Source organism: Brienomyrus brachyistius, chromosome 12, assembly GCF_023856365.1.
Source record: "Brienomyrus brachyistius isolate T26 chromosome 12, BBRACH_0.4, whole genome shotgun sequence".
Taxonomy (NCBI): Eukaryota; Metazoa; Chordata; class Actinopteri; order Osteoglossiformes; family Mormyridae; genus Brienomyrus; species Brienomyrus brachyistius.
In genome coordinates this window covers 7,654,283-7,676,553 of record NC_064544.1, presented here as the reverse complement: position 1 = coordinate 7,676,553, position 22,271 = coordinate 7,654,283, and the positions used below count along the sequence as shown (strand labels likewise).

At 44.8% G+C, this 22,271-nt stretch overlaps 2 protein-coding genes across 6 annotated transcripts in view; one reads left to right on the top strand and one right to left on the bottom strand.

The window, feature by feature from the left end:
- The window catches only part of LOC125704445 (catenin alpha-2), a 144,425-nt gene that overhangs the window by 42,670 nt on the left and 79,484 nt on the right, over nt 1–22,271 (bottom strand). For all 5 annotated transcript variants that reach the window (XM_048969996.1, XM_048969999.1, XM_048970000.1 and 2 more), the window contains one exon: nt 3,098–3,178. In XM_048969996.1, the coding sequence (XP_048825953.1) occupies nt 3,098–3,178 (81 nt within the window). The remainder of the gene's footprint in view (nt 1–3,097; nt 3,179–22,271) is intronic.
- On the top strand, nt 11,954–14,114 carry LOC125704447 (leucine-rich repeat transmembrane neuronal protein 1-like). The gene has a single exon (XM_048970003.1). It carries the CDS (start codon nt 12,246–12,248, stop codon nt 13,818–13,820), a length of 1,575 nt encoding a protein of 524 aa, XP_048825960.1. The 5' UTR covers nt 11,954–12,245; the 3' UTR covers nt 13,821–14,114.

Here is a 22,271-nt window from a genome sequence, read left to right as displayed (position 1 = left end):
AGCAGACCTCAAATATTACTATGCCTATGTGTGGGTTTCTCAATCGTCTATTTATTTTGAAAATCCCACACAGTTAACATTTTCACAAGAGGTGATGATGCCAAACTTTGCTTCTTTGGTTTAGTGCTGAATCTAAGCATACAAACTAAAAACAATGTGCTTGTCAATGCATGCCAAGTATTTTCATACAACATCAATAAAGGTAAAGGTCTGATAACAAATTCACCTTGATACTTTTAACACCAATAAACTAGCAGTCTCTCTCTGTGCAGTTGAGCTTTGCTTTGTTTATGTCACTGTAATATTCGTAATAGAGTAATATTCCAGCTCAGTGATATTTGAAGAAGATCTCTTCCCTCATATATAACTCTGTAGTTGTGGTGGTATTAAGCATGGCTTGTTGGGACAATTTAACAGGATATCCTAGATTGTAAAAGAACACGAAAAGTAATCAACTAATTTTCTCAGTGCTACTTAAAGCTAACCCATTTTAACCAAATTACACTTTGGCCATGTATACGTAAACAAAAAGTATACTTCTAAGATGAAGAATACTATAGTAAAGTATTCAGGAGGTAATTAACATACAGGACAAACAAAATCAATGTTTTACAAGAAATGTGCAATGACAATACTGTCATTCTATTCTATTCTATTCTACTGTAATTTAGAACTTGGCTTAGACTTTCAAATATTTATACAATAGTAGTACAATGTGATTAACCTGAAATGAGAATACTCAAAATGAGTATTGCCTTTGTATCATTTATATTAAGAAGGTGACTGTGATTCATATGAAAAATGCATAGAGGAAATGGCCTTTAAATGCCACAGAAACAGCAGTTTTAGAGCAGATGAAATGCATGTGTGCATGTCGGCCGCTAGTGACAGGAGACGGAGCATTTAAGGATATTGACTTAATGTCTCCAAATCTCTGCTTCCTGATTAATGCCATTCATCTACATTTCCAACAGCCGGACAGCTATTTTTATCTCTTTCTATATTCATTTTATCCTTAAACCCACCCAGCTTTTTGGGTTGAGGGTATCCACTCTGCCTGAGTGAATCGACATGACATTGCATCAAGGTCAATAAAGTAGGCATTTTCATTTCTGTTCAAACGATCTCATTTGAAGGCAAAGTGTTTTGAATCTTCACATGTTTTTAATGCAGGGGGAATCACAGTGGAGTGAAAACATTTACAATAACTCATACTTAAATTACAGTCTTTTAAAAAATAATTACGAGCTATTAGCAATGCAAAAAAATAACTGACATAACAGACACCATTATCTGAGTTGTATAAAAATGATAAAAAGGAACAGCCATCTTGTTTTCCCAGGTTATTAATGATGCAGCTCCTGGATTCCACCTGACTCGAAGTGTAACGCCTTAACTCTCAGTATAAGGTCTTGGGTTGCAGTTTATTAACCTTGGGTTTTCGGCCTGGCAGGCATGGAAGCAGCCGAAGCCTGGCAAAAACGCTCGAGTGTGTTTATAATGGGACTGAATGCTCTGCCACACGGGAGCTTTAGAGGATGACGAGAGCCTGTTAATAAATACAGCAAAATGCTCCAGCTGGAATCATCGTTATCTCACAATAATGATGGTAGGAGGAAACCTCTAATGAGTGGCTGTGTTTGGGGAGAATAGAGTGGAACATTAAACCCCACCTGGGGGCACAGGGTCACTATTAAAATGATAAACAGGCCATGTGCTGAAGGCCATTTTACATACAGTAATAAAAGAACAGGAGTGTCCCACTTTGAAAGGCCATATCTGGGCCTTGTACAGCACAGTGCCGGATATCCCAGTGGGCCAGACAACCCTGCTTCCGCTTCCCATTCCAACCTGCTAACAAGGGGACGCTGGAAATTTGTGTACCTGTACTTGTGTTTAACCAGCATTTCCCTAATCAGAAGGGAGAGATTGTAGGGGACTGTTAACATTTGCATTTATTTTGATTAGCAGACGCATTTCTCCAAAGTGACATACAAGTGACATACAGCTGCTGAGAAGGCGTTTGTGCGGCTAGGCTGAGGTTCTGATTCATGAGAGGTCGATTAGGCGTTTGTGCGGCTAGGCTGAGGTTCTGATTCATGAGAGGTCGACTAGGCGTTTGTGCGGCTAGGCTGAGGTTCTGATTCATGAGAGGTCGACTAGGCGTTTGTGCGGCTAGGCTGAGGTTCTGATTCATGAGAGGTCGACTAGGCGTTTGTGCCGCTAGGCTGAGGTTCTGATTCATGAGAGGTCGACTAGGCGTTTGTGCGGCTAGGCTGAGGTTCTGATTCATGAGAGGTCGACTAGGCGTTTGTGCGGCTAGGCTGAGGTTCTGATTCATGAGAGGTCGACTAGGCGTTTGTGCGGCTAGGCTGAGGTTCTGATTCATGAGAGGTCGACTAGGCGTTTGTGCGGCTAGGCTGAGGTTCTGATTCATGAGAGGTCGACTAGGCGTTTGTGCAGCTAGGCTGAGGTTCTGACTCATGAGAGGTCGACTAGGCGTTTGTGCGGCTAGGCTGAGGTTCTGATTCATGAGAGGTCGACTATGCGTTTGTGCGGCTAGGCTGAGGTTCTGATTCATGAGAGGTCGACTAGGCGTTTGTGCGGCTAGGCTGAGGTTCTGATTCATGAGACGCCGACTAGGCGTTTGTGCGGTTATTAAACCCATTTGTTCTAAAATGAATGTCTCTTAACACCAACCCCCAATTTTAGAGGAAAAAGGATGCCATGCAACCAAGCAATTATAGGTCTTTTATGCATTATCACCTAGTGCAGGTTCTTAAGGATTCTCATCATCTCATCTACACATCAGTCTATCTTTGATTAGGCAGCTTATTGCAAACTTCTGAATAATTCTGCAACTGACGATGATGCTGTGCATCACTGTATCTCCCCATTACAGAATAAATCTGACTGACTGTTGATGGCTCAGTTCTCTGAACATTGTCCCTCACAACCCACTGGTCCAGTTATTATAAGTTCCGAATTGTCCATGGGTGGTAATGAGTCACGCATAGCCCATTGATCGTATTACTATAAAATGAGCTGATCTATTCCATTGGTTACAGCAGCATTATGACAAATTCTAGGAGCTTACCTGTCTGCGCAGATCCCTGGTCTTTTTCGTCATTTTGTCAATGGCTGTGTTTAGAAGGTCCCCTTTCTCTTTACGGCCCGTCTGCATGAAGAAAACAGATGCGTTTGTTGCATACAGCATTCTGTGCAAAAGTGCCCTGCTCTGGGGTTATTTGTTTCTTTGGTGTTTAAGTTTACCACAATTCAAATGGAAAACTGTGAAGTTACAACGCCAGACATAATACAACCACGTTCACAGAAAACACCAAGTAAGCCAATGGTGTCGCACCCAATAAGTTCTTTAATCCTGTAACACCTGAGAATAGTGGCTGAGGGCTTAGACGGCTTGTCAGGGCTGTAGAAGAAAAGCCTGGGAAACACTTAGTAATAACTGTACAGTATGTGCTTAGAAATGAACAACTTCCAGGAGCCTTTCTCAGGTCCCCTCATGAGCTCTGATCTGGGTTCTGCCATTCACTCAGGTATTTAAATGTTTAACAGTACAGCACAATGTATAAAGAAAAATCGATCTGCAAGTCATACAATGTCACACAGGACTGTGTGCAACTCCCACAGCCCCTACAGGACGGATGGATAGTCAGTTACAAAACAGTGCTTGTCTACATTTGTCATTATGTGTGTGGTGTGTGTTATGTAATTACATTTAGTTACATACGTTAATGTCATATAAATCCATTAAATTTAGACCCATATTTTATTACTGTTTTGAGAAGACGAATGTTCATAAATAGGTGAACTGGATGATCTACTGAACACGAAAATCCTTCGAAATTAACTGGTGCTTCAGTTTCTGACTTTTGGAGTTGTTCAAAAGTTCAGCAGGAGGTGTAAATGTAAACAGTTTGACCAATAACGAGAGAGTATGGACACAGAGACAAAGGGCCTCAAAAAGACATTGACAGTAAGACAAAATACATACACAGACAGCAGGGAGAGGCGAACATAGACTCCACACCCACACAGGAGGGTTTGGCTCCTACTCAGTTTAATCAGCGAATGCAGAGAACAGTTACAGAACTGCATGCTGCTGCTGCTGAGATATTTAAGATCTGCTTGGCGGAAACAGAGAGCAGCTAAAGTGATGCTGGCAAAAGGAATACCATCTTTTATTTCAGCTAGATCATCTTAATTAAGATAGAGAAAATATGTTTTGATTCACTAGAAAAGACTTTCTTTCATGAAACATAAGTGGCATGAGTTTTACAGAAGAGCTGTTTCAGATTGAAAATCATATTTTAGAAAAACATTCAAACGTTTTATTTATACAATTCTATATGAAAGCTACAGCTTCAAGTGCCCATTTCATATCCCTGAAACACTTAAGACCTGCATTAAGGACTTATTACAGCACTGGGTCACCATTTGTCTTCAGGACAGCTTCAATCCTTCCTCGAATTGTGTCATGCAGGTCCTGAGCTGTGTGGAGTGGACTCTTGAATCTTGAGTTTACTCTTGAATTTGGTTAGAGGTGTGCTTGGGGTTAACAGAATATCTTAAATAAGCCAAGAAAACTATTCCTTTGTGACTTTTTTTTCCATAATATATTTTAGCTAACAGGAAAACACATATTTTAACTAAAGGAGGGTGGGACCTGATTGGGAGCTGACCCCAAAACGTTTAAATTCATTTTCATAAAATAATACATTTTACCTTATTTTACCCTATGACCCTGCTCGCGATATGTGCTTGCAAGATAGATGTCCAGCCCTGTCCAATGTGTATTGTCATTTGGCCAGTAGGTGTCGCTGGCCATCCTGTTTCCTCCTCTGCCTTTGTAGCCCTTAGTTCCTAGTGTGTTTTCTAGATCCCCAGACTGCCGTGCAGCTTAAAGGCCTAAGCAGTTGGCCATGGTTCCCAACTCCCTTTTCTTGTGGGTTCAAGGCTGGCCAGATTTTTCTGTGTTCAGCATATGTTTCCTTGGTTTATTATGCGTATGTATTCCACTTGCAGTCCCTTGTGCTTGCCTTTGTTGTTCCTTAGTCGGTCACTGTAATTGTTACTGTGTGTTCCCTAGTTGTGTTACTTTGTGTTTACTTTAATTTAGTTATTATTCCTGTTTGGGTTTTGACCCTTTGTGGGGTTGTTTTCTGTTTCCCTGTTTGTTGTGAGGCGCTCCATGGATTGTCCCTCTTTTCCCTCCATTGTCATGCCTCTCCGTAACATAATTCTATTCAACCAACTTTTGACCAGCAGAAGGTACTCTTAGATATTTCAGGGAGTTCTAGACAGCTCACAGACAGCTTGTTTATACATCTTTACCTTTATTGGACATCTCACAGATATCTTATAGATAGCTCAAAGATAGCTTGTGTATACATCTTTACCGTTTTCGGACAGCTCACAGATATCTCACCGATAGCTCATGGACAGCTTGTGTATACATCTTTACCGTTATCGGACAGCTCACAGATATCTCACCGATAGCTCACGGAAAGCTTGTGTATACATCTTTACCTTTATCGGACAGCTCACAGATATCTCACCAATAGCTCACGGACAGCTTGTGTATACATCTTTACCGTTATCGGACAGCTCACAGATATCTCACCGATAGCTCACGGAAAGCTTGTGTATACATCTTTACCTTTATCGGACAGCTCAAGGACTTCTCACCCATAGCTCACAGATAGCTTGCATAGACATCTTTGCTGTTATCAGGCAGGTCATGGATATCTCACCCATAGCTCACAGATAGCTTGCATAGACATCTTTGCCGTTATCGGACAGGTCATGGATATCTCACCCATATCTCACAGATAGCTTGCATAGACATCTTTGCCGTTATCGGACAGGTCATGGATATCTCACCCATAGCTCACAGATAGCTTGCATAGACATCTTTGCCGTTATCGGACAGGTCATGGATATCTCACCCATAGCTCACAGATAGCTTGCATAGACATCTTTGCCGTTATCGGACAGGTCATGGATATCTCACCCATAGCTCACAGATAGCTTGCATAGACATCTTTGCCGTTATCGGACGGCTCATTGATAGTTCACTGATGGTTCAGAGACAGCCCTTAACTACAGCAGCCTTAGAATCTCTCTGTGCCCCTGACGTTTGACACCCCTCAGCTTTTTGAACACTGCACACCTGTGAGAGCCCCTGGCAGCAGAATGACCCACTGTCGAGTAGGATTCTATTTAAAACTCACGTTGGATTAAAATGCTGCCTGGTATAGCTGGTGGCACATGACTGAAGAACAAATACTGCTATTTGTGTCACAAAGGACTCTATCTACATGGAAACATGTTTACAGAAGCCATGCTGTGTATACAGGGGACTGATAAGTATACAATTACACGGGAACTAACTCTCAGTGAGGTCGCCCTTACTTATTCTGCAGACTATATATGTGCTGCAGTGATAATAGAACATGGTTGTACTTTATTAACCCAGTACTATTACAAATAACGTGCAGTAATAATTTATGCAACAGGACATGGTATAAATTACATCATCGATGCTCAGATTTGTTTGGTGATGCTTGTAAGGAGGCCTTTGTTCACATGTTTCAGAAATTGTAAGTCTCTGAGGGCAAATGGGGGAATAAACTTGTCTGCTGGATCCCAGCTCCATGCTCCAAACTACATGACCTATCACTGTATCGTTCACCTGCACCAATAACACACCTTCTACCTCACTTCCAGCACCTGCCCTGCAGTTATGCTCATTTTTGTTGTACTAATTGTATTTTCTTGTGGAACATTTTACTGGGAGTTAATGTAATCATTTTGGTTTAGGGCTTCCTCTGCTGCCCCCTGGAGGATGGCTCCCCCTTTGGGTCTGGTTAGGGTTAGGGCTTCCTCTGCTGTCCCCTGGAGGATGGGCTCCCCCTTTGGGTCTGGTTAGGGTTAGGGCTTCCTCTGCTGCCCCCTGGAGGATGGGCTCCCCCTTTGACTCTGGTTAGGGTTAGGGCTTCCTCTGATGACCCAGGGAGGATGAGCTCCCCCTTTGGGTCTGGTTAGGGTTAGGGCTTCCTCTGCTGCCCCCTGGAGGACGGGCTCCCCGTTTGGGTCTGGTTAGGGTTAGGGCTTCCTCTGCTGCTCCCTGGAGGATGGGCTCCCCTTTGACTCTGGTTAGGGTTAGGGCTTCCTCTGCTGCCCCCTGGAGGACGGGCTCCCCCTTTGACTCTGGTTAGGGTTAGGGCTTCCTCTGCTACCCCCTGAAGGACGGGCTCCCCCTTTGGGTCTGGTTAGGGTTAGGGCTTCCTCTGCTGCCCCCTGGAAGATGGCTCCCCCTTTGGGTCTGGTTAGGGTTAGGGCTTCCTCTGCTGCCCCCTGGAGGATGGCTCCCCCTTTGGGTCTGGTTAGGGTTAGGGCTTCCTCTGCTGCCTCCTGGAAGATGGGCTCCCTCTATGGGTCTGGCTAGGGTTAGGGCTTCCTCTGCTGCCCCCTGGAGGATGGCTCCCCCTTTGGGTCTGGTTAGGGTTAGGGCTTCCTCTGCTGCCCCCTGGAGGACGGGCTCCCCCTTTGACTCTGGTTAGGGTTAGGGCTTCCTCTGCTGCCCCCTGGAGGATGGCTCCCCCTTTGGGTCTGGTTAGGGTTAGGGCTTCCTCTGCTGCCCCCTGGAGGATGGGCTCCCCCTTTGGGTCTGGTTAGGGTTAGGGCTTCCTCTGCTGCCCCCTGGAGGACGGGCTCCCCCTTTGATTCTGGTTAGGGCTTCCTCTGCTGCCTCCTGGAAGATGGGCTCCCCCTATGGGTCTGGTTCCTCCCAAGTTTATTCTTACTAGGGTTTTTTCTTGTCACCGTCACCTCTGTCTTGCCCACTGGAGGCTTTACAATCTAAAGTGCTTTGAGACAATGCAATGTTGTGAAAATGTACTATACAAATAAAACTGAAAATTGAATCTGTCAGTCATTCAGCACCACTTGAGCATCTGTGACCAGTAACGGCTCCGTGAAGCATTCCTGAATGTGAAATTGGTCAACCAGTACACTTCCAGAATAAAGTAGTCAATCAGCAGGAACTTATCAGCAGGAATATTTTCACTCATCACTTTCATTGCATTGCAATATCATTGCACAAGACAGTAACATGTTCCAATCTACGGTAGATTCCCATATTTTAAAATATTGAATCATTTGCATCTGACTGTTGAACAAAAATATTTATGAATATGAGACAGTGGTAGCTGTTTTAATGACTTCATTTTTCAAGGTTGTGAAAACCTTCGGAAATATCCATCCATCCATTTTCCAAACCGCTTATCCTACTGGGTCGTGGGGGGTCCGGAGCCTATCCTGGAAGCAATGGGCACGAGGCAGGGAACAACCCAGGATGGGGGGCCAGCCCATTGCAGGGCACACTCACACACCATTCACTCACACATCCACACCTACGGGCAATTTAGTAACTCCAATTAGCCTTAGCATGTTTTTGGACTCTGGGGGGAAACCGGAGTACCCGGAGGAAACCCCACGACGACATGGGGAGAACATGCAAACTCCGCACACATGTGACCCAGGCGGAGACTCTAACCCGGGTCCCAGAGGTGTGAGGCAACAGTGCTAACCACTGCACCACCATGCTGCCCCCATTTGGAAATATTGAACAAATATTTATACATTGCTTTCAGTTCAATCACACAAGAGTAAAGGAAGGTTTGTGAATAAAAGGCATTTTCAAATTCTACTTGAAAGGAGTGATTTTGTAGCCGATTGTATCAGAATGAAATGTAAAAACACTTTTCTGGCATGATATAAGGTCTTTTGCAACACCTTTAATAAATGATTTCAATACCACTGGCACAGGACACAAGGGTTCAAACGAATGAACCGGCTGTATTTCTCAAAAGAAAAACGGAAAATGGGTCCAAGACAGCGCTCCACCCCCACAGATGCATGCAGCCGCCCAGCAAACCCTTCACAAACCCAAATGGGTCTGTCCCTCTACTGGGGTGGCTACAGACATCAGTGCTTTATAAGTTCCATGGGTGGTAATGAGTTGCGCACAGCCCATTGGTCGTATTCGCCCTGGCTGAATCATGTCATAGTCACAGTCACAGCCCCTAAAGAGAAAGGTGAGCCCTGAAACAAAGCCTGCCGCAGCCGACAGGAACCTGTTTTCTGGATAGACTGGATAGTCTACCTCTGGTGAGCAGCCCTGTGTCCGTGAAATGCCACTCCCAGTAACATCCAGGCAGTGGACAACTGGTTCTGGTGAGCTGAGGAGGTCTATGTTTGAGCACACAACCCTAACCATCACACAACTCTAACCATGCCACTTGCCTGTTCCAGGCTCAGGCAGATCGTAGCCGCCAGTATGCCCCAGAGTACCAGGTAGGTAGCAGGGTTTGCCTATCAATGCAAGGGTCCCCTGCCAGAAACTCATTCTCCATTTTGTTGGTCTCTTCCATATCTTGTGTCAGGTTAATCCTGTTACTTATAAGTTGGGCTTACTATTGAAGTATTGCCCCCTACCATTGTGTCATGTTTCCCACCCCAGGCCAGTGATTTGGGGACCCATGGCAGATGCTTGTCAGTCTGAAGTTTCCCCACCTATGCTGGACATCAGGGGTTCTGCTCAATTGCAGAAGCCACCCGACCCATATGGTGTACCTCACTGACTGGGAGGGGTATGGCTTGGAGGAGCAGTGTTGGGTGCCTGTTCAGGACTCACAGCTCTTCTCTGAGTTCCATCACCCCCTTCACATGAGTTAGTTTTTAATTCCCGGTTCAAGACTGTGCCCAGTGGTTTGGTTTTGCGTTGTTATTTCATAAAACTTCTACATATGCACATGCATCCTGTCTCCAGCAGGACTCCTGCTTGCCTTACCCGTGGTTGCCATGACAAATAGCAAGACACCAGCAGGTAGACCAGAGCGTTTAGCTTTATTACAGAAAGACCTTAAAGAACAAGAGTGGCAAAAGTAGGGAGAGAAATACAAGGTAAGAGGCACTTTGGTTCTTCATGAAAAAGCATGGTTTGAAGAAACAGAAATGGTAAGAAGTGAGAAATTATGCATGTGAGAAATGTTGGGGAGAAATAAAGAGAAAGGGATGGAGGGAGATGCTAGGTAGCAGACAAAAGAGCAAGAGAAGGAGCATGAGAGAGGAGCATGAGAGTATGAGAGAGTGAGAGAGAGGGAGTTGGGAGGGGAGCATGAAAGTGCGAGAGAGAAAGCATGAAAGAGGAGCATGAAAGAGGAGCATGAGAGTATGAAAGAGGGAGCAGAAGAAAGCAAGCAAGGGAGCATGACAGAGGGAGAGAGAAGGAGCATGAGAGAGTAAGAGAGAGGGAGTATGACAGAGTGAGAGAGAGGGAGTATGACAGAGTGAGAGGGGCAGCATGAGACAGTGAAAGAGAGGGAGTAGGATAGAGTAAGAGAGAAGGAGCATGAGAGAGTAAGAGAGAGGGAGTATGAGAGTGAGAGAGAGGGAGTATGAGAGAGTGAGAGAGGGAGTATGATAGAGTGAGAGAGAGGGAGCAGGATAGAGTAAGAGAGAAGGAGCATGAGAGAGTAAGAGAGAGGGAGTATGAGAGAGTGAGAGAGAAGCAGCATGACAACAAGATATAGCAAGAGAGAAGGAGCATGAGAAAGTGAGAGAGGGAACATGAGAGAGCGAGAGAGTATGACAGAGTGAGAGGGGCAGCATGAGAGAGCGAGAGTGAGAGAGTATGACAGAGTGAGAGGGGCAGCATGAGAGAGTGAGAGAGAGGGAGCAGGATAGAGTATGAGAGAGTAAGAGAGAGGGGGTATGAGAGAGTGAGAGAGAAGCAGCATGACAACAAGATATAGCAAGAGAGAAGGAGCATGAGAAAGTGAGAGAGGGAACATGAGAGAGCGAGAGAGTATGACAGAGTGAGAGGGGCAGCATGAGAGAGTGAGAGTGAGAGAGCATGACAGAGTGAGAGGGGCAGCATGAGAGAGTGAGAGAGAGGGAGCAGGATAGAGTAAGAGAGAAGGAGCATGAGAGAGTGAGAGGGAACATGAGAGAGCGAGAGTGAGAGAGTATGACAGAGTGAGAGGGGCAGCATGAGAGAGCGAGAGTAAGAGAGTATGACAGAGAGAGGGGCAGCATGAGAGAGAGGGAGCAGGATAGAGTAAGAGAGAAGGAGCATGAGAGAGTAAGAGGGAGTATGAGAGAGTGAGAGAGGAGTATGAGAGAGTGAGAGAGAAGAAGCATGAGAAAGTGAGAGAGAGAACATGAGAGAGCGAGAGTGAGAGAGTATGACAGAGTGAGAGGGGCAGCATGAGAGAGCGAGAGAGAGGGAGCAGGATAGAGCGAGAGAGAGAGGGAGCAGGAGCGTGAGCCACCCTGGCTGAATAGAGTGGCTCACGACACTCAGTGAACAGAAGGTGCTTCCTCCTGTACAGTAAGCTGCCAGTCGAGAGCTGCTCTGTCTGTAAGCAGAGGAACCACGGCTTGCTACCTCACAGCTACAGTGGCTAGAGCTCAGACCACAATGGACATAAAAACAGGAAGACAGGAGGAATCCAACTAAAACAAGATCAATCTGTGGGATTCACATACTAAGGAGCAGAAGATTTTTTTGCCTTCATTCTATCTTTTACTGAACTTTGAATAAAAATAAAAAATACAATGATCAGTTTGGATTAATGCTAGTTCCTTGCAAAGCAGGAGAGTAACGGGAGCTGACAGAGCAGGGGCATGATCAGCATGGAGAGCTGCCCGGGTGGGATTCTCCCCCTGGCGTTTTGCCTGTGAGAATCTGAGCGGCGAAGGACGACACTCATGCGGATGCAGACTGTGAGCCGCTCATTCTGCTCTGCATATAGCTGCTCAGAACCCACACCTCTGTGACTTTTGCATGTCCAGAGAGCGAAGACACTGTAGCTTTGCCAGATTTGGGGCTTCCAGGGAAAGAGGTGCTGGATTTTGGGGTCATTTTGCGTTTTTGTGTAATTCCTGCTGGAGCAAAGCAAGCAGCCGCGTTTAGACGGTCCGGCTCTGATAAGGGGTGAGTTAGAATCCTTTTATATGAATTCAGTTCACACATATGGCTTTTTACCTCCTCTAATTTAAAATGAACAAACCATCTTATTTAGGACAGGATTCCTATTTGGTCTAAATTAACTTAAAAGCATTCAGTGCTTAAGAGATCATCGCTTTCTGCCAGAGACTTCAATCACAAACAATGTAGGATTTCGGCTGTTTGAAGGACTCAGCTAGGCATATTCATGCCGATGGATTTCCTCCTGACTGACTTGTACCTTAAGTGGTTGCACAGAAAGGCCCTTGGATTAGTGCTTTGTTCACTAGTCATCAGCCTGAAAAGCATGTCCATCCTGGGGGACGTCTGTCCCAGGTTGTGTCGCTGCGATGCCAAGCTGGCGTACTGTGATGGACTCAATCTCACTGATGTACCACAGAATCTCAGCAGTGCTATGGGCTTGTCTCTGCGGGACAACAGTCTTACAGAGCTGCGAGAGAGACAGTTTGCCAGCCTGACTCAGCTACTGTGGCTCTATCTGGACCGTAACAGAATCGAGTCCGTGGAGGAGAATTCCTTTGCAAGATTGCGGAGGGTGAAGGAGCTCAATCTCAACACTAACAAGATCAACAGTCTGCCCAATTCCACATTCAGAGCCCTGTCCAACCTTCGCATTTTGGATTTATCAAACAACAACATCCAGGCACTGGAACCCAATCTTTTCTATGGCCTCAGGAAGCTGACCGACCTGAACCTGCGGCACAATGCCATCAAGTATGTTCCTGTGAGGAGCTTTCAAGACTGCCGGAGCATGCAGTTCTTAGATCTGGGCCACAATCAGCTGCAGAGCCTGGCACGCAACTCCTTCGCCGGCTTGGTGAAGCTCACTGAGCTGCACCTGGAGCACAACGAACTGGTGAAGGTCAATCTGGCCCATTTCCCCCGACTGCTTTCCCTGCGCAGCCTTTACATGCAACATAACAGGGCGACCATCGTGGTGAGCACGCTGGACTGGACCTACCAGTTCCTCGAAAGGATCGATTTCTCAGGCAATGCAATCGAATATATTGAACCTCATGTCTTTGATGGTGTGCCAAATCTGAAATCCCTGCAGCTGGATCTTAACAAGCTGACCTACATTGACCAGAGGATCCTGAACTCTTGGGCATCCCTCACCAGCATCACACTATCAGGGAACACATGGGAATGCAGCAGGAATGTCTGTGCCCTGGCCTCCTGGCTGAGCAGTTTCAAGGGCCAATGTGATGATGGCCTGCTGTGTTCTAGCCCGGACATGACTCAGGGCGAGGACATCCTTGACGCTGTGTATGCGTTCCAACTTTGCGAGGATTCTGTAGACACCACAACACAAATGTACACCATGAGCAGGGAGAGGGCCAGGGGTTACAGCCATGAAGAAGCCACCAGGAACCCCCACGGACTGCAGCATACAGAGGCGGGGCAAATGGTGACAAGCTCTTTCACAGTGACTGATGCTAGCAATGACCTCGAGAGCACTATGCACATCCACAAGGTGGTCACCGGCACTATGGCCTTGATCTTCTCCTTCCTGATTGCAGTGCTCATGCTCTATGTGTGCTGGAAGTGCTTTCCAGCTAGTGTGAGAAGGATAAGGAATTGCTTTGCCAGCCAGAGGCGCAAGCAAAAGCAGAAGCAGACCATGCAGCAGATGGCAGCCATGTCTGCACAGGAGTACTATGTCGATTACAAACCCAACCACATGGAGGGCGCCTTAGTCATTATCAACGAGTATGGATCATGCACCTGCCAGCAACAGGCGTCACGTGAGTGTGAGGTGTGAACTGCGGACCCTGTGGGCTTTATAGATGATACCGAACCAACACTGCACTGCTGAGGACCGACTGTGACTGTGGATTTACTGCTGAGCTACAGCTGCAGCTTCTCTTCTCCTCCCCAATGATGATGAAGAGCACTGTTGCTCTTTCAAAGGGTGGATATTCTAGCTTTAATGTGCCCTTTATCTCGAGGATATTCAAACCACCTTGGCACAGCTTCAATCAGTTTTCATTGGCAGACGACTGAAAAGGAGATACTTTAAAATACGATGAAGCAGAAATGCAAAAGCAAATTAAGATGCAAGCTATTTCTTTTGTAAACTAAAATGTTTGAATAATAAAAAGTATAATTTACATTATTACTGTCTGCATGAGTGTTTGAGATTCATGAATGATCTCCACTTCGATGCTCAAACTGTGTTGATGTCATTTTCCATCATTTTAAACTGTGGCATTAACAATAACATCTCTCAGGCTGAAACACTTCACAGCAGATGCAGGTTCCACATGTGGTCTGAGAATCATACACTCATACACAAGTGAAAACAGGTTTCACTTCGCAAACTGATTTAAGTCTATAAATTCTGTGCACACACCCAGTAACACAATGCTTGCACAGAAATTAGCCGCCCTTTCTCTGGGAGAAAAGTGACTGCATGTGTGATTCTCAGACATCCACATTAATTATGAATGTGCATGCAGACTTCATTTCTAATCCCAGAGAAACAGAATATGTATTATTTAGGGTTTTCTCCCAATTTGGGCTCTGGCGAGCCTGCCTATGCTTAGGGAGGGTCTTTCTGTGCTACCCATATGTGCATGCTGGGAATGAAGGCAGTGCATGCTGGGAATGAAGGCAGTGCATGCTGGGAATGAAGGCAGCCCCATGGTCATGGCCTGGGGTGCTGGCCTCTGTGTTCGCTCTCCTCAGTCCTCATGCTGCTGCCTGAATGGACCTCATAGGCAAACGGTCTGTAAGGCAGCTCATGATCCCAGCGTGCGGCGGCGGTACCGTGAGACCAGAGCATATCTCTGCCTGCACAGCACACATCAGCTGCCTATTCGCAGTGTGGGTTCGAGGGTCTGCTGCACAAGCAACCTGCAGTTCACAGGTGGATGCTGAACATATCCGAGTACAGCAGCTTTCAGCATCTTTGCTGCTGGACAGATTCAAGAGCAGACTGTGATTCTCAGAATAAGCTCATGCAACAGGTAAAACTTTAAAAGCTCATAGATAGCGATGGTGAGATGCTCATTAATAGGGTGTGTCATTGATGGATCATCACACAAAGCACTAGCTCTGCTACATAATGATTAATATAGTGTCAGCTATTGTAACATGATATACTATTCAAATTCTTACCAAAGAACTGAAATATGACAATAATGTAACACACACAAAAAGTCCATGTATTCATATTACATTCATATTCATGGTGTGTGAGTGAGTGACTGGTGTGTGAATGACTGGTGTGTGAGTGACTGACTGGTGTGTGCGTGTGACTGGTGTGAGTGAGTGACTGGTGTGTGAGTGAGTGAGTGAGTGGTGTGAGTGAGTGACTGGTGAGTGAGTGAGTGACTTGTGCGTGAGTGACTGGTGTGTGAGTGACTGGTGCGTGAGTGAGTGACTGCTGAGTGTGTGAGTGACTGGTGTGTGAATGACTGGTGAGTGTGTGAGTGACTGGTGAGTGAGTGACTGGTGTGAGTGAGTGACTGGTGTGTGAGTGACTGGTGCGTGAGTGAGTGACTGGTGTGTGAATGACTGGTGTGTGTATGACTGGTGTATGTGTGAGTGACTGGTGAGTGAGTGACTGGTGTGTGAATGACTGGTGTGTGAGTGAGTGACTGGTGTGTGCGTGACTGGTGTGTGAGTGACTGGTGTGTGAATGACTGGTGAGTGAGTAACTGGTGTGTGAGTGACTTGTGTGTGAGTGACTGGTGAGTGAGTGACTGGTGTGTGAGTGAGTGACTGGTGAGTGAGTGACTGGTGTGTGAGTGAGTGACTGGTGTGTGAGTGAGTGACTGGTGTGTGAGTGACTGGTGTGTGAATGACTGGTGAGTGAGTAACTGGTGTGTGAGTGACTTGTGTGTGAGTGACTGGTGAGTGAGTGACTGGTGTGTGAATGACTGGTGTGTGTGTGAGTGACTGGTGAGTGAGTGACTGGTGTGAGTGAGTGACTGGTGTGTGAGTGACTGGTGTGAGTGACTGGTGTGAGTGAGTGACTGGTGTGTGAGTGACTGGTGTGTGAGTGACTGGTGAGTGAGTGACTGGTGTGTGAGTGACTGGTGTGTGAATGACTGGTGAGTGAGTAACTGATGTGTGAGTGACTGGTGTGTGAATGACTGGTGAGTGAGTGACTGGTGTGTGAGTGACTGGTGTGTGAGTGACTGGTGAGTGAGTGACTGGTGTGTGTGTGAGTGACTGGTGAGTGAGTGACTGGTGTGAGTGAGTGACTGGTGTGTGAGTGACTGGTGTGAGTGAGTGACTGGTGTGGACGACTGGTGTGTGAGTGACTGGTGTGTGAGTGACTGGTGTGTGAGTGACTGGTGTGTGAATGACTGGTGAGTGAGTAACTGGTGTGTGAGTGACTGGTGTGTGAATGACTGGTGAGTGAGTAACTGGTGTGTGAGTGACTGGTGTGTGAATGACTGGTGAGTGAGTAACTGGTGTGTGAGTGACTGGTGTGTGAATGACTGGTGAGTGAGTGACTGGTGTGTGAGTGTGCCCTGTAATGGGTTAGCGCCCCATCCTGTGTTGCTCCCTGCCGTGACCCCATTGGCTCCAGATCCCCCGCGAGCCTGAAGAGGATGAGCGGGTACAGAAAATGGATGGATGGAGTTTCCCCTTGTGGGGACCAAAAAACGGTCAACACAACATCAAAATAACAGGTTTTATCATATTGTGGGCACATTTGGTTCCCATAATGTAATATATACATGTCTACACACACACACACACACACACACACACACACACATTACAATACCCTGATTCACATGAAGCACACTTTGTCTGGCTTACAGTGACATTGCCTCTTCTGCCAGTCACTGGTGTAATGTTATCATGGGGGCAAAGTGTCGACTGGTCTCATGGTGCCAGAATGCTCTCTGCGGGAGGGCACATTTCTAAAGGACAGTCTGGGGGGGCCTGGTCCTTCAGCCCCTGCTTAATGACTGACGTCTCAGAGGGATACTCTCTGTCTATATCATCTTATGCTGTGGCCTTGCTCTGCCCTTCACAGGGTTAAACAGTTCCTTACTGAAATCTTTTGGCAGCTTTCTAAAAGAACCTCTCTAGCTTCTTCTCTGCATCTGACTTTTCCGTTTTGTCATGTTAAATTTGAATTTATTTAATCAGCTATATAGTTTACCTTGAACATATATAATTTGCTGTTCATATAAAACAAATGAGGAAACATGCAAACACAAGTAGAACGTGTTCACACACACAGAGGGAGAACGTGTATACATACACACAGGTAGAACGTGTTCACACACACAGAGGGAGAACGTGTATACATACACACAGGTAGAACGTGTTCACACACACACAGGGAGAATGTGTATACATACACAAGGAGAACGTGTTCACACAGAAGGAGAATGTGTGTACACACACAGGGAGAACGTGTATACATACTTAGGGAGAACGTGTGTGCACAAACACAGGGAGAACGCGTGTGCACAAACACAGGGAGAATGTGTGTGCACAAACACAGGGAGAATGGTGTGCACAAACACAGGGAGAATGGTGTGCACAAACACAGGGAGAATGGTGTGCACAAACACAGGGAGAATGCGTGTGCACAAACACAGGGAGAATGCGTGTGTACAAACACAGGGAGAATGCGTGTGTACAAACACAGGGAGAATGCGTGTGTACAAACACGGGGAGAATGCGTGTGTACAAACACAGGGAGAATGCACGCCTACAAACACAGGGAGAGTCAGCGATGGGATTCAAAGTACCAGCGATGAAGGTGTTAGGTTACAGTGCTACCTGCTAAGCCATGGTTCTGTGAATCCTGAATATGTTGTTTTAAAGGAATATATAAAGTTAATATCATATGTTGAATATATTGAAAAAAATCCATTTTAATGAATCAAAACTGCTGCCTTTTTGATGTTTCTTTAAACACCTCAAAGTGTAACAGTTTAATCTATTTGCTGTTTCATGTGTCAGTGCATTTGGGAGTGCATTACTTACCATATATGCTTAATAGAGACATAATAACATTATCATTACAAATTTTTTTTAAAAACATCTTAATTTTTTCTGTGCTTTATTGTTATGCTTATTTTAATCCTTTATTTGTTTTAAATGTCTGTAAAACACTTTGTAAATGCTACGGTTAAAACAGTGCAATATAAATAATGACTGATTGATTGATCATGCAAATCTACAGGGCATCGATTGGCAGTGTCAAGCTCAGCATGGGAACAGCTGATAGCATAATCTCACGCCATAATACCCAACAAAAGGCGGCATTATTTCTCGACGTGCCTCCAGTTCAGGCTAAAGAATGCCCAGCCAAATTTACTCAGGCAGAATGTCAGCGGAAGCCCTGCTGGCTGCATGAGATTAGCTATTACTGCATAGATCCACCTCTGCTGGTGCCTCACGTTGCATATAGAGCATGTGAACCCCATCCTCAGCTAACCCCAAGACTTCTAGTTAAGCATTTTCAGCGAACATTTATCATTTATCCAAGGAATAGTTCTTAATGGTAAAATAGAGACACATCTCTAAAACATTGTCTCTCATACAACATAAATCATATGCGTACAGAATTAATTCATATTTTAAACTATAGAAACATAATAAAAGTTAATGGTTTAGTTTAAACCATCACAGAAGACCCCAGAGAGTCTGTTTGGGAGTGATGAGCTTCTGTCACCATCAGGGGGCAGCCTTGTGGATTTAATAATAAAGGAACAGATGAGGAGGAAAATCCGTCAAAGCAAGGAAGGACTTAAGACAAGGAGAGACATCAGGTATGCAGCCTGAGAAGGCATGAGCTTCTCTGTCAGGAAGCTCGTATCTTCATACATGGAATACGGTACAGATGTGTGCATTCCTCTGGGCACAATATGGCGTGGGACGTAGGTACTGCTTTCACGTACGGTGTAAGCGTTGTCATGGCATGTATCTGCATGATCACTTTTACAGTAGGAATTCACACATCCATACATACCGTCAGTCACACACAGGTCAGCTTCTGTGTGTGATAAATTTATTTAAGTTCAACCGCAGTTAGAGGGCATTAACAGACCAAGGTGCAGTGAGTCAGTCGCGGCAAACAATCAAACACAGGACTGCTCTCTGGTGAGTAAAATATGCCAGATAAATGATGAATAAATCAATCAATGTCACCCAAAAGGCCCCAGATAAAAAGGAGTTTGTATCCCAATCACAGAATCATAAATGAAAAACGCAGCACAGTGTGGCAATCCTGCGCAGATTTCTGCCAAGACACTGAGAAGAATGTTGGGATCAGAATCTCTGTGCCCATTAGAGGCATATATGTAAGACTTCCATGGAGAATTTCCTTGTCATGTTATGCAAGAATTATTTTTCAAATTATTCAGATCAGAACTGACATCTCAAATAAAAAGAAAGAAGAAACATTGAAAAATGCAAGAAAGACACACAATCTCCCTGAATATAATCTGCTATTTAAAATATTGGAAAAATTCAAATGTAATTTTCTAGAAGACATGAGAGCCTTTGATCTGGACGGTTCCACTTTGTGTTTGATGTTTTCATTTTCTTTTGTAAATTAGAATCAGTCCTTTCACTGGTATGTGTGCAGGATCACATTAAACTGAACACACTGAACACTCCAAACACAAGCACAACTTCACCATCAGTCACTGTTTAATGTTCTCTTGAATTAAAGACCTATAATGCTGGTAATGAATCTGAAACTGAATGCTGAGTACTTGAGTCTCCATGGATATAAATTATTGTGCTTGGAATCAGGGTCAAGTAACCAGACAACGGCCAGCTTCAACTGCAAGCGAGCAGCCAAAAGGCAACAGCTGTCTTCCCGTAAAGTAACACCAAGGGTCAAAGGTCAGGCTTGAGAAGACAGCGTTAAAGATACAGCTCACCTGCCACTTCAGGAACAAGGTGACACAGACAAATAAAGTACAATGAAACATCCAGTACCAGTGACATCACCAGTTACATAGCCCAATGACACAGCAAGGCACTGGTGAATGCAGCAAAATACACCAGTGATTACGTATTAAACTGGAACAGAAAACCCTGTGCGTCAGCTGACTCACAGAGATTTGGCATTCTGACTGCAGACCAGGTAACTGTTACAAATGATAATATTACCTCAAACCCTGTTGCTGCCTTATAGTGATGACTTGTCATCAATGAGAATAAGTCATTAGTGTAAACTGAATATACAACTGTGTATCTCTGTGGTGTCCAGGCCTTCCTACCACAGTACAGCTCTCTCATCCAGACCTGGGCTCTTCATTGAATGTACAAACACAAAAAGCTCAAGCACTTTGTCCTGGATACCTACTATTTGTATTTAACAATGATGCAAATTAAGAACATCTGAGAAACAATTTGGTCACCTTAATGGTAATTCAGGGTGGTTAATAGTTTTTTTCAGCTTGGTTCAGCTTTAAGCTGTAGCCACCTCAAACACCTGATGACTCATCAGCAGCAATTCTGTGGAGTCCAAGCATCTACACACACATCTGCAGTGTCTGGGATCAAGCTATTGTCAGCTGGAATTATAATCCAGACCAGCCACACATGTGGTCTCCAATTTGCCTCATGCCAGACTTGCTGGTTTATCCCCCTTACAGAGAGAACATGCTTTGCTCTATGTCCTGAGAGCACTGAGAGCGACAGCTAAAGGAACAGACAGTAGAACCTTGCGGTGAAAATCACTGAATTGAACATCTGCAATCTCTGAGAAACAGCAAATAAAATAGTACATCATTTAATTATATCCTGGAAAACTCAATATCACCAAGAATTCAATTATATATATATATATATATATATATATATATATATATATATATATATATATATACACACACACAAACACACACACACACACACACACACACACACAGTCAAACCTTAGACTGTGAGTAATTTGGTTTGTGAGTGTTTTGCAAGACGAGTGAAATTTTAACTTGATAAATGAGCGAGGTTTTGCAATACGGGTATTATGTGTCTGCTTTGTCTGCCGAGCATCACGTAATCACAACTGAGCCAATAGATTTTCTCTCTCTCTCTCTCTGCAGGAATGTGGGTAATCGTTTCTCATGTACGGTCTCAGTTGGCATGCCTCACTCGTATGCTTAAAATTTAGTAGAAAAGCACCACTCGAATAAGGGTGTAGTAGTGCGAGCGATGAATCTGTTTAACGACAATGCAATGTCCACATTTCCGCAAAATCGAAAAGGAGGCAAAAGCAGCCGTCATTGGACAGGTTCCTTGTTAAAGTTGCACAAAAAGAAAAAGATTCTGGTGAGCCATCAGATCCTGTTATCCTGTGATCCTGTTAGTTATGGTGAAAGTCTTCCTACAAAACAACCCTTCCTTCATCTCCCTCACACTATCCACGATTCTTTTCAAAGGTAAAGTGCAGGTTTATCTGTTTTATGTATTTTTACATAACATTTAGTGTTGTGATACATTACAACATCACTAAGACAGGAATTCTGTGATAATTCTAATCAAAAATTCACAAACTAGTTAATTACCATGCATCATGGACTTACTAAATGGGCACGGAACAAAATAAGAGGTTCCCCACTGCCCAAGATACTGCAATCTCTGGGTATCAGTGTGACTTAATTAAACCAATGAGTGCTTTAATTACAGCATTATCCATTATCTAATTTTGCCCCAGTCCTCCAAAGTGGAGAGAAACTGTCTTCCTTACTGCCATCTAGACCACACTTGAGAGACAAATGGAAACAATGAGGAAACACTCTCAGAAAACAGCGGGAAATGCTTACAGGGAACGGTTTTGAAGACCTCTTCAATCATGGTTTTGTGAAAAGTATACATTCATCCCTCTTTTATAACTGCATGTCCAGTATAGAAGAACAGGGTATAGATACTCCAATGTGGCAGCTGGGTCTTCAGGTCCTGCCTTTCATCTGGATCGCTATGTAAAACGGTGCCTGACCAGCAGATCGCAAGGGTGAGAACCACAAATCAAGCTGTACTTCAAAGGTGAAGCTGACGGCTTCTGAGAAGATCCTGGGTTAAGCCCATTCTTTGCAGGGCTTAGGAGAAAAGCCTGACTTAGCTTGCAGACACCGCCTTTCATTCAGATGCAATTAAATAGACACGGCGATGATCCAAGTGCAGCTTCAAACTTCAAAACATCTCTATGAATAGTCCCTAAGTTGCAGGGACAGTCTGGCACTACAGCCATTTTTCATGGGGAGGCTTTTCTCAGTCT